Genomic DNA, 15763 nt, shown 5'->3' with positions numbered 1-15763 from the left:
TCCTCTATCCTCCTTCAGGGACCTTCCTCTACCCTCCTTCAGGGATCTTCCTCTAACTTCCTTCAGGGACCTTCCTCTACCCTCCTTCATGGACCTTCCTCTATCCTCCTTCAGGGACCTTCCTCTACCCTCCTTCAGGGACCTTCCTCTACCCTCCTTCAGGGACCTTTCTCTATCCTCCTTCAGGGACCTTCCTCTACCCTCCTTCAGGGACCTTCCTCTACCCTCCTTCAGGGACCTTCCTCTACCCTCCTTCAGGGACCTTCCTCTACCCTCCTTCAGGGACCTTCCTCTACCCTCCTTCTGGGACCTTCCTCTACCCTCCTCCAGGGACCTTCCTCTACCCTCCTTCAGGGACCTTCCTCTACCCTCCTTCAGGGACATTCCTCTATCCTCCTTCAGGGACCTTCCTCTATCCTCCTTCAGGGACCTTCCTCTACCCTCCTTCAGGGACCTTCCTCTATCCTCCTTCAGGGACCTGCCTCTACCCTCCTTCAGGGACCTTCCTCTACCCTCCTTCAGGGACCTTCCTCTACCCTCCTTCAGGGACCTGCCTCTACCCTCCTTCAGGGACCTTCCTCTACCCTCCTTCAGGCACCTGCCTCTATCCTCCTTCAGGGATCTTCCTCTACCCTCCTTCAGGGATCTGCCTCTACCCTCCTTCAGGGACCTGCCTCTACCCTCCTTCAGGGACCTTCCTCTACCCTCCTTCAGGGACCTTCCTCTACCCTCCTTCAGGGATCTTCCTCTATCCTCCTTCAGGGACATTCCTCTACCCTCCTTCAGGGATTTTCCTCTACCCTCCTTCAGGGACCTTCCTCTATCCTCCTTCAGGGACCTTCCTCTACCCTCCTTCAGGGATTTTCCTCTACCCTCCTTCAGGGACCTGCCTCTACCCTCCTTCAGGGACCTTCCTCTACCCTCCTTCAGGGACCTTCCTCTATCTTCCTTCAGGGACCTTCCTCTACCCTCCTTCAGGGACCTTCCTCTACCCTCCTTCAGGGACCTTCCTCTACCCTCCTTCAGGGACCTTCCTCTACCCTCCTTCAGGGACCTTCCTCTATCCCTCCTTCAGGGACCTTCCTCTACCCTCCTTCAGGGACCTTCCTCTACCCTCCTTCAGGGACCTTCCTCTACCCTCCTTCAGGGACCTTCCTCTACCCTCCTTCAGGGACCTTCCTCTACCCTCCTTCAGGGACCTTCCTCTACCCTCCTTCAGGGACCTTCCTCTACCCTCCTTCAGGGATCTTCCTCTACCCTCCTTCAGGGACCTTCCTCTACCCTCCTTCAGGGACCTTCCTCTACCCTCCTTCAGGGACCTTCCTCTACCCTCCTTCAGGGACCTTCCTCTACCCTCCTTCAGGGACCTTCCTCTACCCTCCTTCAGGGACCTTCCTCTATCCTCCTTCAGGGACCTTCCTCTACCCTCCTTCAGGGATCTTCCTCTATCCTCCTTCAGGGACCTTCCTCTACCCTCCTTCAGGGACCTTCCTCTACCCTCCTTCAGGGACTTTCCTCTATCCTCCTTCAGGGACCTTCCTCTACCCTCCTTCAGGGACCTTCCTCTACCCTCCTTCAGGGACCTTCCTCTATCCTCCTTCAGGGATCTTCCTCTATCCTCCTTCAGGGACCTTCCTCTACCCTCCTTCAGGGACCTTCCTCTACCCTCCTTCAGGGATCTTCCTCTACCCTCCTTCAGGGACCTTCCTCTACCCTCCTTCAGGGACCTTCCTCTACCCTCCTTCAGGGACCTTCCTCTACCCTCCTTCAGGGACCTTCCTCTACCCTCCTTCAGGGACCTTCCTCTACCCTCCTTCAGGGACCTTCCTCTACCCTCCTTCAGGGACCTTCCTCTACCCTCCTTCAGGGACCTTCCTCTACCCTCCTTCAGGGACCTTCCTCTACCCTCCTTCAGGGACCTTCCTCTACCCTCCTTCAGGGACCTTCCTCTACCCTCCTTCAGGGACCTTCCTCTACCCTCCTTCAGGGACCTTCCTCTACCCTCCTTCAGGGACCTTCCTCTACCCTCCTTCAGGGACCTTCCTCTACCCTCCTTCAGGGACCTTCCTCTACTCCTCCTTCAGGGACCTTCCTCTACCCTCCTTCAGGGACCTTCCTCTATCCTCCTTCAGGGACCTTCCTCTATCCTCCTTCAGGGACCTTCCTCTACCCTCCTTCAGGGACCTTCCTCTACCCTCCTTCAGGGACCTGCCTCTACCCTCCTTCAGGGACCTTCCTCTACCCTCCTTCAGGGACCTGCCTCTATCCTCCTTCAGGGATCTTCCTCTACCCTCCTTCAGGGATCTGCCTCTACCCTCCTTCAGGGACCTGCCTCTACCCTCCTTCAGGGACCTTCCTCTACCCTCCTTCAGGGACCTTCCTCTACCCTCCTTCAGGGATCTTCCTCTATCCTCCTTCAGGGACATTCCTCTATCCTCCTTCAGGGATTTTCCTCTACCCTCCTTCAGGGACCTTCCTCTATCCTCCTTCAGGGACCTTCCTCTACCCTCCTTCAGGGATTTTCCTCTACCCTCCTTCAGGGACCTGCCTCTACCCTCCTTCAGGGACCTTCCTCTACCCTCCTTCAGGGACCTTCCTCTATCTTCCTTCAGGGACCTTCCTCTATCCTCCTTCAGGGACCTTCCTCTACCCTCCTTCAGGGACCTTCCTCTACCCTCCTTCAGGGACATTCCTCTATCCTCCTTCAGGGACCTTCCTCTATCCTCCTTCAGGGACCTTCCTCTACCCTCCTTCAGGGACCTTCCTCTATCCTCCTTCAGGGACCTGCCTCTACCCTCCTTCAGGGACCTTCCTCTACCCTCCTTCAGGGACCTTCCTCTACCCTCCTTCAGGGACCTGCCTCTACCCTCCTTCAGGGACCTTCCTCTACCCTCCTTCAGGCACCTGCCTCTATCCTCCTTCAGGGATCTTCCTCTACCCTCCTTCAGGGACCTGCCTCTACCCTCCTTCAGGGACCTGCCTCTACCCTCCTTCAGGGACCTTCCTCTACCCTCCTTCAGGGACCTTCCTCTACCCTCCTTCAGGGATCTTCCTCTATCCTCCTTCAGGGACCTTCCTCTACCCTCCTTCAGGGATTTTCCTCTACCCTCCTTCAGGGACCTTCCTCTATCCTCCTTCAGGGACCTTCCTCTACCCTCCTTCAGGGATTTTCCTCTATCCTCCTTCAGGGACCTGCCTCTACCCTCCTTCAGGGACCTTCCTCTATCCTCCTTCAGGGACCTTCCTCTACCCTCCTTCAGGGATTTTCCTCTACCCTCCTTCAGGGACCTGCCTCTACCCTCCTTCAGGGACCTTCCTCTACCCTCCTTCAGGGACCTTCCTCTATCTTCCTTCAGGGACCTTCCTCTACCCTCCTTCAGGGACCTTCCTCTACCCTCCTTCAGGGATCTTCCTCTATCCTCCTTCAGGGACCTTCCTCTATCCTCCTTCAGGGATCTTCCTCTACCCTCCTTCAGGGACCTTCCTCTACCCTCCTCCAGGGACCTTCCTCTACCCTCCTTCAGGGACCTTCCTCTCATCCCACCATTCTGTTGTCCAGAGAGTAACTAAGCACATTAAATGTCACTTCTCTTTCTACACTCAGAATGAATGTGTGCAGTGTAGTGCTTTGAGAAATATCATATTTTAAGATGGCACTTTGGACAATATCATTATTAGCAATTCTGATTATTCCAATAATAATAGTCACTCCTACTCATTTCCACCTTTACTCCTGTTTATACACTACTCCTGGATCCGGTTCAACAGTGTGATGATATTGGTGTCTATATTTTCCATTCAACAACTACTGTAATGTGTCAGCCTACAATCCCTGTTGTCTGTTCCTCTGTTTCTCCTCCATCCATGCCCACAGCAGATAGCGCCAGAGACAGTCCTTTATCTCTTTATCTCATCACTCCATCTCTTCCTCCCCTGATCTGCTGTTCACAGCGAGCCTGGCTGTGTGGATCCTGCAGCTCCGGGCTCATTAACCAAATACTCATTCATTTATGTGGCTTAATTAGGATGAGCAAGCTTTATCTTCAGGCTGGTTGGTACTGTAGAGACGAGAGAGCTGTAAAGTCAATGTGTAATACAGGAGCATTTGTGTACATGTGTGTACCTGCTGTCCTACTGGGAAACAAACTACAGAGCTGGAATCATGTAACCTATCTCTTCTCCTCTCAATACAGCCTTTGTTTTTCTAGCCACGCTGTTAAGTTCTGATTTGAGAAAGTGAAAATGGGGCTGTGTGTCATGTCCCTGTGGCCCTCTCTAGAAATAGCAGCCAGTAGCAGCCCCTCTGTTGAAGGAGTAATAATCTCTCTCTCTCCCTCCCTCTTCCACCCCTCCCTCCATCTGGTTTCATTGCCTGCCGGCCTGCTAGTTAGTTAGCGCTAATTAAATGAGAGTGCCAGGGAACAGGGCATGTCCCTCATGGTGAACACACTGCTTCATGGCTCATAAAACTCTGCTCTACACTGCTCAATATAATCCAATTCAGGCTTTATTTGTTTAGAGCGCTACAATGCCATGGTGGTCATTCAATCTGTGTCCTTGACTTAAAGGCCCAGGCCCATCCAGCGACATGTAAAGTTATCCTGCCTGGCACTGCAGCAGTAGTATAGCAGGAATTCCCCTCTTTCTATAAGTGCCACTGTGTCTGTGGGAATGCAGCCTGCTTTACAATGAATAGAACAGGGTAAATCAGGGTTTTAACAGAGGTAAGCGTATCCCTTGTTCTCTCATTTCTGGCTGTAGGTATGTGAGAATGAATGGATGAATAATGCAGTGTTTGACAGGGTGAGGAGAGTGGGCAGCTGGAGACTGGGCCCACGGGACACTGTGGAGGTATGGGAGAGGATCTGTTTCGGGGCCACAGGCCTTTTAGCTCTGCTACCTGCACTGGGAGATGGGGGGGGTAGTAGGTGAACTAAGACCCCTGTCTGTCTGTCTGTCTGTCTGTATATATCACGCTGTGACTTTGGCAGGACTATTTTGACCCCTACAATAGGTGTATTGACTCCAGACTGGTTTTACTATTCACTGTATAATAGTCTAATCAAAATGTAGGCAGCAGTAATCCAGAATATTTCTATTCAGTTAAAATGTATAGAGGTCAAATGAGAATTCCTAAATGTTTAAGATGCTTGGAACCTAGTGTTTAGCAACATTTTTCATTTAAACATTTGCTATTATGTGAAGTGTATTGTGATGAAGGGAGAGCATGAGCTTCGTACTTCTGAGAGGCTTTGGCACTGTTAATCACCTGATAGCACCATCACCTGTGGCGGTTGGAGATATGCTCGTGCATCATATAAAATCCCATCAAATGCTGGGCTATCTCTCTGTGCTTTGGAATGCAGTTCTCTGATAGGTCAGAGAGAGATTATCAGACGTTGAGTCGTGTGCCACGGGATGGGAGTGCGGGGTAATATTTTCGCGCTACCAATTCGTTCAGTTTCTCAGTACGTCGCACGAGACCGCTGGCTCTCTGAACTGACTCTCCCGGTTGAGGTAAGATAATCACATTTGCTAATGGAATTGCTGTATAGGGTAGTTTGTAGTCCACTGGCTGTTAAATGGTAGATACGTGTGATGGAAGTAAATTATTTAGGTCCTTTATTTTAGGTTAATGCGGGTTATTGTCTAACATTTTCAGCAGTAAATTCAAAGGCTATCTGTAGCCGACCTACTATTATGTGATCAATTATTTTTGCAATTTTATATTTTGCAATACTAGTAAAGAAATCCATTCTAGATATGGCTGAACGAGGAAGCAACTAATATTACTATTATCCAGCCGCTGACATTTTTTATAGATATATTTTGTGTTTATGCAGGTATTTATTTTCCTATTGTGTAGACTACATTCTATTGAAGAGTTTGACTGTTTTGTGAATGGAGTAGCGTAAGTGAATGTATTTTAGACAGTCTAATAGATAGCGATCATAATGGTTTATTATATCCTACATAATCACCCAACTTATCATACCGTAATACCTTCATTTTAGCAGATGTATGACATTCCAATCCCTCATGATAATTACTTTATGGCTCTAAAATCATGACATGAAGAAAATCCTGATCCAATCTGAGTAATGGAGGATAGAAGGCAGCTTTGGCACTGAAGGCTTATAGTTCACAGCACAGTGTCCCAAAATAGAATTTGTTTGATTTATTGTTTTTTGTATGGTTTGGTCAATGAGTATAGTAGTAGATGACATGTCAATGAATCAGGTGTATGCCTACCACAGTGCCCATGACTGTAAGAGTCAGACATTTGTAGAATTGCATAAGTCAAGATACCTTGCTGTGAGACACCTGCCATTGACTGTGATGAGCAAAAAGGAGAAAATATTATGTTGAGTGATTGTGTTATCTCTCTTCGTTTCACAGTATCTTTCGCCAAATTCACTCTTTTCTTTTGGTCTTTTTCCACTGCCTTCATTGTAGATAAGGATTGGAGTCTGCCTGCCAGCAGCCTGTCATTGGGCAGAGAACCTGGTCCTTCTCACAGGGGTTGAGAGACAGACAGGAGCTGGGAGAGAGGGGACAGAGCACTACACAGACACCAGACAGTCTCAGTTTTGCAACTGAGACATACAGCTCTGCTGTTTATTTGTGTGTGTATGTGGTGCGTGTGAGTGTATGTGTGTGTGTGTGTGCGCACCCTTTGGGCTGAGTCAGTAATGGGCACCACCACATTATTGGAATGTTTTGGTCGCTCACGGGGAACGCAGGGTCAGCCACGCCCTCGCCGTTTTGCCAGAGCCTTCCAGCCAATCCGCTGTCACCCTGCTGAGACAGGACCCCTCCCCTGCCACTGTATGTATTGGGGATAGATGTGGGAGAGAGGTGTTGGGAATTTGGGACTCTGATGTTATTGTTTTGGTAGATCAGAGGTAGCTCTTATTTTCCACTGCCAACTGATGACACATGACCTAAAGTCTATGGTATCATATTTGATGATACACTGCATAAAGATGTTATTCACAAGTCCACTGAAACCTTTGTTTTCCATACCATCACATACAGTAAAGGTACGATGCCACGTTTGCCACTGGACTTCCTTCTGTAATAGTGAATCACTAGTAAATGCTTCCTTGGCCCAGTTGGTCTCTGATATCAGCTCATTCTGAGTTGTCTTTCACTGTGTCACTTTTGTGTTATGATGTAAAGTATGCCATTCAGCAGACGCTTTTATCCAAAGCATCTAACAGTCTTGCGAGCATACATTTTTTACGTTTGGGTGGTCCTGGGATTAGAACCCACTATCATGGTGTTGCAAGAGCCATGCTCTTCTGACTGAGCTACAGAAGACCACAGCGGAGTGACACATGGGTCAAAGATGGACATGTGACCTTCTATCCAAGTGTTAACATTAGTTTTGTTGATATCTGACTGTTGATATCTGACCTGTTGTTGTTTTGTCCCTCGTATCAACAGTCCCTCGAATCAACGGCCACTCTAAGTCGGAGCGCACAGCAAGGGACTCCGCCATGGGCTACGACAGCGCCTCAGTAATGAGCAGTGAGCTAGAGTCCAGCTCCTTCGTCGACAGTGAGGAAGATGAGGACGCTAGCAGGTAGATGCTTCCTTCCTCTCTCTCTCTCTCTCTCGCTCTCTTTATGTCACCTTCCTCTCTTTTCATCGGTAGTTCTTTACTAAATAAAATCACCATATCCCCTCTGACCTCTTCCCTTTTCCTGCTCCAGGGGGGCTGCCCTGCGGCTGACCCTGTGCTGCTCCCAACCTGCAGTGTATGTTGTGTGGTGGGGCTGGGTACTGTTATGTAAAGAGAAAGATAGTCGCTCTCAGTTATTGAATGTTTAAACACAGTGTTTTAGCACACAGTACCTTCTTCAGGGATTCCCTTGTTTCTGTATCATGGACCAAAGTATATTGTATTGAAATGAATTGTGTCTCAGACTTAGCAGCTCCACGGAGCAGAGCTCGTCCTCTCAGCTGATGCGCAGACACAAACGCCGCAGACGGAGGCACAAAGTGGCCAAAATAGACAGGGTGAGTTCCACTACATCCCATGTGCCTGTGAAAAAGAAATAACCACAATGGTTATGTGAATATCTTTGTGACTGTTTTATTTGCCTCCCTCCTTTCCAGTCTTCGTCTTTCAGCAGCATCACCGATTCCACAATGAGTCTCAACATCATCACTGTCACACTCAACATGGGTACGTCTTTCCCCTTTTAATGTATCTCTTTTCTCTCTGACTCTTTTTTCTACTACATATCATCAGAGTCCATAGTGTTTGATACAGATATCATCATTCATAGTGTTTGATACAGATATCATCATTCATAGTGTTTGATACAGATATCATCATTCATAGTGTTTGATACAGATATCATCATTCATAGTGTTTGATACAGATATCATCATTCATAGTGTTTGATACAGATATCATCATTCATAGTGTTTGATACAGATATCATCAGGGTCCATAGTGTTTTATACAGATATCATCAGAGTTCATAGTGTTTGGTACAGATATCATCATTCATAGTGTTTGATACAGATATCATCATTCATAGTGTTTGATACAGATATCATCATTCATAGTGTTTGATACAGATATCATCATTCATAGTGTTTGATACAGATATCATCAGGGTCCATAGTGTTTTATACAGATATCATCAGAGTTCATAGTGTTTGGTACAGATATCATCAGAGTCCATAGTGTTTTATACAGATATCATCAGAGTTCATAGTGTTTGATACAGATATCATCAGAGTCCATAGTGTTTCATACAGATATCATCAGGGTCCATTGTGTTTGATACAGATATCATCAGAGTCCATAGTGTTTCATACAGATATCATCAGATTTAATAGTTTTTGATACAGATCTCATCAGACTTATAGTGTTTGATACAGATATCATCAGATTTATAGTGTTTGATACAGATATCATCAGAGTCCATAGTGTTTGATACAGATATCATCATGGTCCATAGTGTTTGATACAGATATCATCAGAGTCCAGTGTTTGATACAGTTATTATCAGAGTTCATAGTGTGTGATACAGATATCATCATGGTCCATAGTGTTTGATACAGATATCATCAGAGTCCAGTGTTTGATACAGTTATTATCAGAGTTCATAGTGTGTGATACAGATATCATCATGGTCCATGGTGTTCGATACAAATATCATCAGAGTTCATTGTGTTTGATACAGATATCACCAGGGTCCATAGTGTTTAATACAGATATCATCAGAGTTCATTGTGTTTGATACAGATATCACCAGGGGCCATAGTGTTTAATACAGATATCATCAGAGTTCATTGTGTTTGATACAGATATCATCAGAGTCCATAGTGTTTTATACAGATATCATCAGAGTCCATAGTGTTTGATACAGATATCATCAGAGTCCATAGTGTTTGATACAGATATCATCAGGGTCCAGTGTTTGATACATATATCATCAGAGTTCATAGTGTTTGATACTAGAGGTTGACCGATTAATTGGAATGGCCGATTAATTAGGGCCGATTTCAAGTTTTCATAACAATTGGTAATCGGCATTTTTGGACACCGATTATGGCCGATTACATTGCACTCCATGAGGAGACTGCGTGGCAGGCTGACTACCTGTTATGCGAGTGAAGCAAGGAGCCAAGGTAAGTTGCTAGCTAGCATTAAACTTATCTTATAAAACACAATCAATCTTAACATAATCACTAGTTAACTACACATGGTTGATTATATTACTAGTTTATCTAGCTTGTCCTGCGTTGCATATAATCGATGTGGTGCCTGTTAATTTGTCATTGAATCACAGCCTACTTTGCCAAATGGGTGATTTAACAAGCGCATTTTGCGAAAAAAGCACTGTCGTTGCACCAATGTACCTAACCATAAACATCAATGCCTTTCTTAAAATCAATACACAAGTATATATTTTTAAGCAGAGTCAGGGAATATGCAGCAGTTTGGGCCGCCTGGCTCGTTGCGAACTGTGTGAAGACCATTTCTTCTTAACAAAGACCAAAATTAATTTGCCAGAATTTTACATAATTATGACATAACATTGAAGGTTGTGCAATGTAACAGCAATATTAAGACTTAGGGATGCCACCCGTTAGATAAAATACGGAACGTTTCTGTATTTCACTGAAAGAATATCAGTAGTCGCATGTTTTCGAAATGATAGTTTCCGGATAGTTCCGGATTTGACCATATTAATGACCAAAGGCTCGTATTTCTGTGTGTTATTATATTATAATTAAGTCTATGATTTGATAGAGCAGTCTGACTGAGCGGTGGTAGGCAGCAGCAGGCTCGTAAGCATTCATTCAAACAGCGCTTTCGTGCATTTGCCAGCAGCTCTTCGCTGTGCTTCAAGCATTGCGCTGTTTATGACTTCAAGCCTATCAACTCCCGAGATTAGGCTGGCAGTACTAAAGTACCTATTAGAACATCCAATAGTCAAAGGTATATGAAATACAAATGGTATAGAGAGAAATAGTCCTATAATAACTACAACCTAAAACTTCTTACTTGGGAATATTGAAGACTCATGTTAAAAGGAACCACCAGCTTTCATATGTTCTCGTGTTCTGAGCAAGGAACTTAAATGTTAGCTTTTTTACATGGCACATTTTGCACTTTTACTTTCTTCTCCAACACTTTATTTTTGCTTTATTTAAACCAAATTGAACATGTTTCATTATTTATTTGAGACTAAATTGATTTTATTTATGTATTATGTTAAGTTAAAATAAGTGTTCATTCAGTATTGTTGTAATTGTCATTATTACAAATATATATATAAAAAATCGGCCGATTAATTGGTATCGCCTTTTTTTGGTCCTCCAATAATCGGTATCGGCGTTGAAAAATCATAATCGGCCAACCTCTATTTGATACAAATATCATCATGGTTCATAGTGTTTGATACAAATATCATCATGGTTCATAGTGTTTGATACAGATATCATCATGGTCCATAGTGTTTGATACATATATCATCAGAGTCCATAGTGTTCGATACAGATATCATCAGGGTCTATGGTGTTTCATACAGAAATCACCAGGGTCCATAGTGTTTGATACAGACATCATCAGAGTTCATTGTGTTATTATCAGAGTCCATAATGTTTGATACAGATATCATCAGTGGTCATAGTGTTTGATACAGATATCATTAGAGTTCATAGTGTTTGATACAGATATCATCAGAGTCCATAGTGTTTGATACAGATATCACCAGGGTCTATAGTGTTTGATGCAGATATCATCAGGGTCCATGGTGTTTCATACAGATATCACCAGGGTCCATAGTGTTTGATACAGACATCATCAGAGTTCATTGTGTTATTATCAGAGTCCATAGTGTTTGATATAGATATCATCAGAGTTCATAGTGTTTGATAGAGATATCATCAGGGTCCATAGTGTTTCATACAGATATCATCAGAGTCCATAGTGTTTGATACAGATATCACCAAGGTCCATAGTGTTTGATGCAGATATCATCAGAGTTCATAGTGTTTCATACAGATATCATCAGAGTCCATAGTGTTTTATACAGATATCATCAGGGTCCATAGTGTTTAATACAGATATCATCAGGGTTCATAGTATTTGATACAGATATCATCAGCGTTCATTGTGTTTGATACAAATATCATCAGGATCCATAGTGTTTTATACAGATATCATCAGAGTCGATAGTGTTTTATACAGATATCATCAGAGTCGATAGTGTTTTATACAGATATCATCAGAGTCCATTTACTGTAAACAGACTTCTTTCTGTCTCTCCCCTCTCTCCTCCAGAGAAGTATAACTTCCTGGGTATCAGTATCGTGGGGCAGAGTAACGACCGGGGCGACGGGGGGATCTACATCGGCTCCATCATGAAGGGAGGAGCTGTGGCTGCAGATGGCAGGATAGAACCTGGGGACATGCTCCTACAGGTACACCCTCTATTAATGGACCTAACCTGTATTCTCTATGTAATGTTCTAAGGTTATTCTATATGTTGCATTCTGCGTGAGATATTCTTTCAACCATATTTGTATGGTTTGTTGAGGGAATGAGCCAGTGCTTGCAAATTCCACCCATACATACATACATGCAGTATAAAGCTGCTTAGGATTTACTAACTTTTATATGCGTCTGACAACACACTCGTGTGTGTGTGTGTGTGTGTGTGTGCGTGCGTGCGTGCGTGACAATAGTGCCCTGGAGAATTAACTTGTAGACTGCAGAGTCCTAAAGCACATGTTTATTTTGTGTTTCTTTATTCACTTGTTACTTTTGTCCAACCACTTGTTCATTTTAAAGACATGATCTGTGAACATGGACGTTAACTGTGTTCCCTAGGTGAACGATGTGAACTTTGAGAACATGAGCAACGATGACGCTGTGAGGATCCTGAGAGAGATTGTCTCCAAAACAGGGTAAGAGCAGTACTGTGTTACAGTGCAGGATTGTTAACGGTAACCCAGAAAACATTTCAAGAGATGTTCAAATGTTGCGTGTGAACATGGTCACAGGTCAGGACAGACAGTCAAAGAACATGGCTGTTGGTTATTTACAGGATTTAAAGCTGAGCGATGGTAAGACTCTGGAGTATATTCATGTTTTATTAGAGGTATCAGTTGATGCTGACCTCTGATTGGATAACAGTGGGTTTGTATTTTAAACAGCTCCTGCATGATTGACTATTGTATAATACAGACTAATATTTCTCTCCATAAATCTTGTATTTCAACCAATCATTTCCTTTCCTCTCTATTGTTTCCTCTTGTTCCTTTAACTGTGCAGGAGCTGTAGAAGTGAGTAGAATGTATATGTATTGTAACTGATGGTCTCCCCATGTGTTCTCCAGTCCTATTAGTCTTACTGTGGCCAAGTGTTGGGACCCGTCTCCGCGAAGCTACTTCACTATCCCCCGGGGTAAGACACTCACCGATGTTCCACCAACAACAGGTTATTACCACTTACAAACAGGGTTCTCAAACTCTGCTGGAAACTCACTTTAGAAACTTTTTAAATACTTTTTGAAACGTTTTGAAAATCTAAGTGTTTGTGCTTATAAATTCATTTAGAGTAGAAGTTTCATCACAAATACTGGCAAACTCACAGTATATGATGGAGGTTATGTGTTCTAACTGGCTGTGTGTGTGTGTGTGTGACCAGCTGAACCAGTGAGGCCCATCGACCCTGCTGCCTGGATCTCCCACACCACCGCCTTGACCGGACCGTACCCACACTACGGTATGACCACACTATGACCACAGTCACACACACAAACTACTGCAATCACTAGACATAGCTGCACTCTCTCAGTCCTAGAAAGGCCACATACAGAACATGTTGTCAGTCACTGTCTGTGATTGTGCTGTCTCAACTCCTCTGCCCTTCAGAATTTGATGACTTGCCGCTATCTGCGAGTAAGACGGACATATCAACCATCGTCAAGGTGATGCAGCTGCCTGACTCTGGTCTGGAGATCCGGGACAGGATGTGGTTGAAGATCACCATTGGCAACGCTGTCATCGGTGAGAGGGACTGGGGGACACTGACTACTACTAATAATGTACCATTTAAATAGAGTAAATGAAGGGTTTAAAGTTGGACTTGAAACAGCAATCACTTCCCTTACTGTTAAATTGTGATGTCTTTTGCAAGACATTTCCGTGATATTGTCAACATAACATCTACTTGCTTGATGTGGTGTAGTTCGTGTATGCTATCAGTATTATAGGGTAATAGAATCCTGTATGAGTGTGTGCTGTTGTAGTGCAGACTACAGTCTTCTTATCCTGTGTGTGCTGCTATGTCACGTGGTGGACTGGCTCTACTCCACATTGTGAGGTTGTAATTCAGACTACAGTCTTAAACAGTGTGTTGCTGTGTGTGTCGCTGTGCCAGGTGCTGACGTGGTGGACTGGCTCTACTCCACATTGTGAGGTTGTAATTCAGACTACAGTCTTAAACAGTGTGTTGCTGTGTGTGTCGCTGTGCCAGGTGCTGACGTGGTGGACTGGCTCTACTCCACATTGTGAGGTTGTGATTCAGACTACAGTCTTAAACAGTGTGTTGCTGTGTGTGTCGCTGTGCCAGGTGCTGACGTGGTGGACTGGCTCTACTCCAGGGTGGAGGGTTTCAAGGACAGGAGAGATGCCAGGAAGTATGCCAGCAGTCTGCTGAAACATGGCTATCTGAGACACACCGTCAACAAGATCACCTTCTCAGAGCAGTGCTACTACACCTTCGGAGACCTCTGCCAAAGTACTGACACTGAGCCACTTTGACTGTCATATATTATCTACTGGATTGTATCGTTAGAAGTGTATTTTTACTTGTGTTAAGTGTACTGTAGAGTCCAATGTGTTAAGTGTGTTAAGTGTACTGTAGAGTCCAATGTGTTAAGTGTGTTAAGTGTACTATAGAGTCCAATGTGTTAAGTGTACTGTAGAGTCCAATGTGTTAAGTGTACTGTAGAGTCCAATGTGTTAAGTGTACTATAGAGTCCAATGTGTTAAGTGTGTTTTTTTACCTGTCATGGAGGGGCTACCTCACTAACTCTCTCTCTCTGTCTGTATGTCTGTCTATCTCTCTCTTTCTCTCTCTCTCTCTCTATTATATTTTGCTCTCTCTTTCAGACATGGCGTCTCTCAACCTGAACGAGGGTTCCAGTGGTGGGGGCTCTGAGCAGGACACCCTGGCCCCCCTCCCTCCCCCTGCCACCAACCCGTGGCCCCTGGGGGGTCAGCCATTCCCCTACCCCCCCTTCCCCTCCGCCCCTGCAGGCTTCCCTCCGGGCTACTCAGACCCCTGCCACAGTTTCCACAGTGGGAGTGCTGGCAGCCACAACAGTGAGGGTGAGTCTGCAGGTCAGGGCTGCTAACTCTAACTTCCTCATCAATATGAATGGGTCAGAGTGGATGACTCATTTGACCATACACTGTATGTCACCACGTTACTTTTCATGACAGCTAATGTCACCTGTTAACAAAGTATTGTATTTAAATTCCCTAAGGCTGTTCAGCCTGCTTGGAAATGAAGTCACACGCACAGAGATACATATTTCTTTAATAGAGGGTGTTCTAAAATGGTCTTATATTGTCAAGGTCGATCATGATTCAACATGGTTCATGCAGAGGACAGCTCTTCAGTACTGGGTGTGTACACTAAGGACTGTGTCCGCTTTTGGCTGATTATTGCTTGCACGAAATGATCAAAAGAGGTCCCACCCTCCCATCAATTCTTGAACTATATTTTGTTTGATTTCAACATTACATTGCTCTGTTGCTGCTGCACGGTTTGTAATCGTTCCGACATGGTACTGCACTGAGGGGTGTGGCATCAGGGTGGGTTGGTAATAACTAGTCTGTATAGAGATTTTGGGTCTTTTGTTTCACATTTGTCATCGTATTGCTCTTCTGTCTGATTTCCAGCTTCTGTTCAGATCACTATGAAGTCAATCATCCAGACGTTGTCATCACATGTTTTTAGTCATCTCCCATTATTTCAAAAGGATTCCCATTGCATTCAGACCTCATTGACCTGGACTGTTCTGAATGGTAGAGAGGTGTGATACGGTAATGAGACAGTTTCTTAGGGCTGAAGAGTGATCAGGATGAATCATCGGTAGGACAGTTGTAGGACTGAGGGTATGTTTATATCTCAGATTTATCTTTTACAGAAGTTGTTTTATTCCGTTTGATCTTTTGCTGCATGTCTTGATTGACATTTGCAGTTTTTTTTTTCATT

General features: G+C 44.8%; 1 protein-coding gene across 19 annotated transcripts in view; it reads left to right on the top strand.

The window, feature by feature from the left end:
- LOC106572388 (segment polarity protein dishevelled homolog DVL-1) overlaps positions 1-15763 on the top strand; it is a 45673-nt gene that overhangs the window by 20635 nt on the left and 9275 nt on the right. For 15 of the 19 annotated variants that reach the window (XR_006759273.1, XR_006759274.1, XR_006759271.1 and 12 more), the window contains exons 5-15: positions 7450-7588; positions 7719-7763; positions 7932-8025; positions 8125-8194; positions 11816-11955; positions 12365-12441; positions 12873-12973; positions 13184-13261; positions 13411-13545; positions 14111-14278; positions 14653-14871. Coding sequence is in view for 9 of the 19 variants with exons in the window: in XM_045696204.1 (XP_045552160.1) it covers positions 7450-7588; positions 7719-7763; positions 7932-8025; positions 8125-8194; positions 11816-11955; positions 12365-12441; positions 12873-12973; positions 13184-13261; positions 13411-13545; positions 14111-14278; positions 14653-14871 (1266 nt within the window). In the remaining 10 variants the exon portion in view is untranslated. Of the gene's footprint in view, positions 1-7449; positions 7589-7718; positions 7764-7931; positions 8026-8124; positions 8195-11815; positions 11956-12364; positions 12442-12872; positions 12974-13183; positions 13262-13410; positions 13546-14110; positions 14279-14652; positions 14872-15120; positions 15172-15763 lie in introns of all 19 variants that reach the window. The other 4 variants (XM_045696210.1, XM_045696205.1, XM_045696207.1 and 1 more) reach the window with 4 other exon arrangements.

The sequence above is a fragment of the Salmo salar genome, chromosome ssa15 (assembly GCF_905237065.1).
Source record: "Salmo salar chromosome ssa15, Ssal_v3.1, whole genome shotgun sequence".
Lineage (NCBI taxonomy): Eukaryota > Metazoa > Chordata > Actinopteri > Salmoniformes > Salmonidae > Salmo > Salmo salar.
This window is presented reverse-complemented; position numbering and strand designations above follow the sequence as displayed.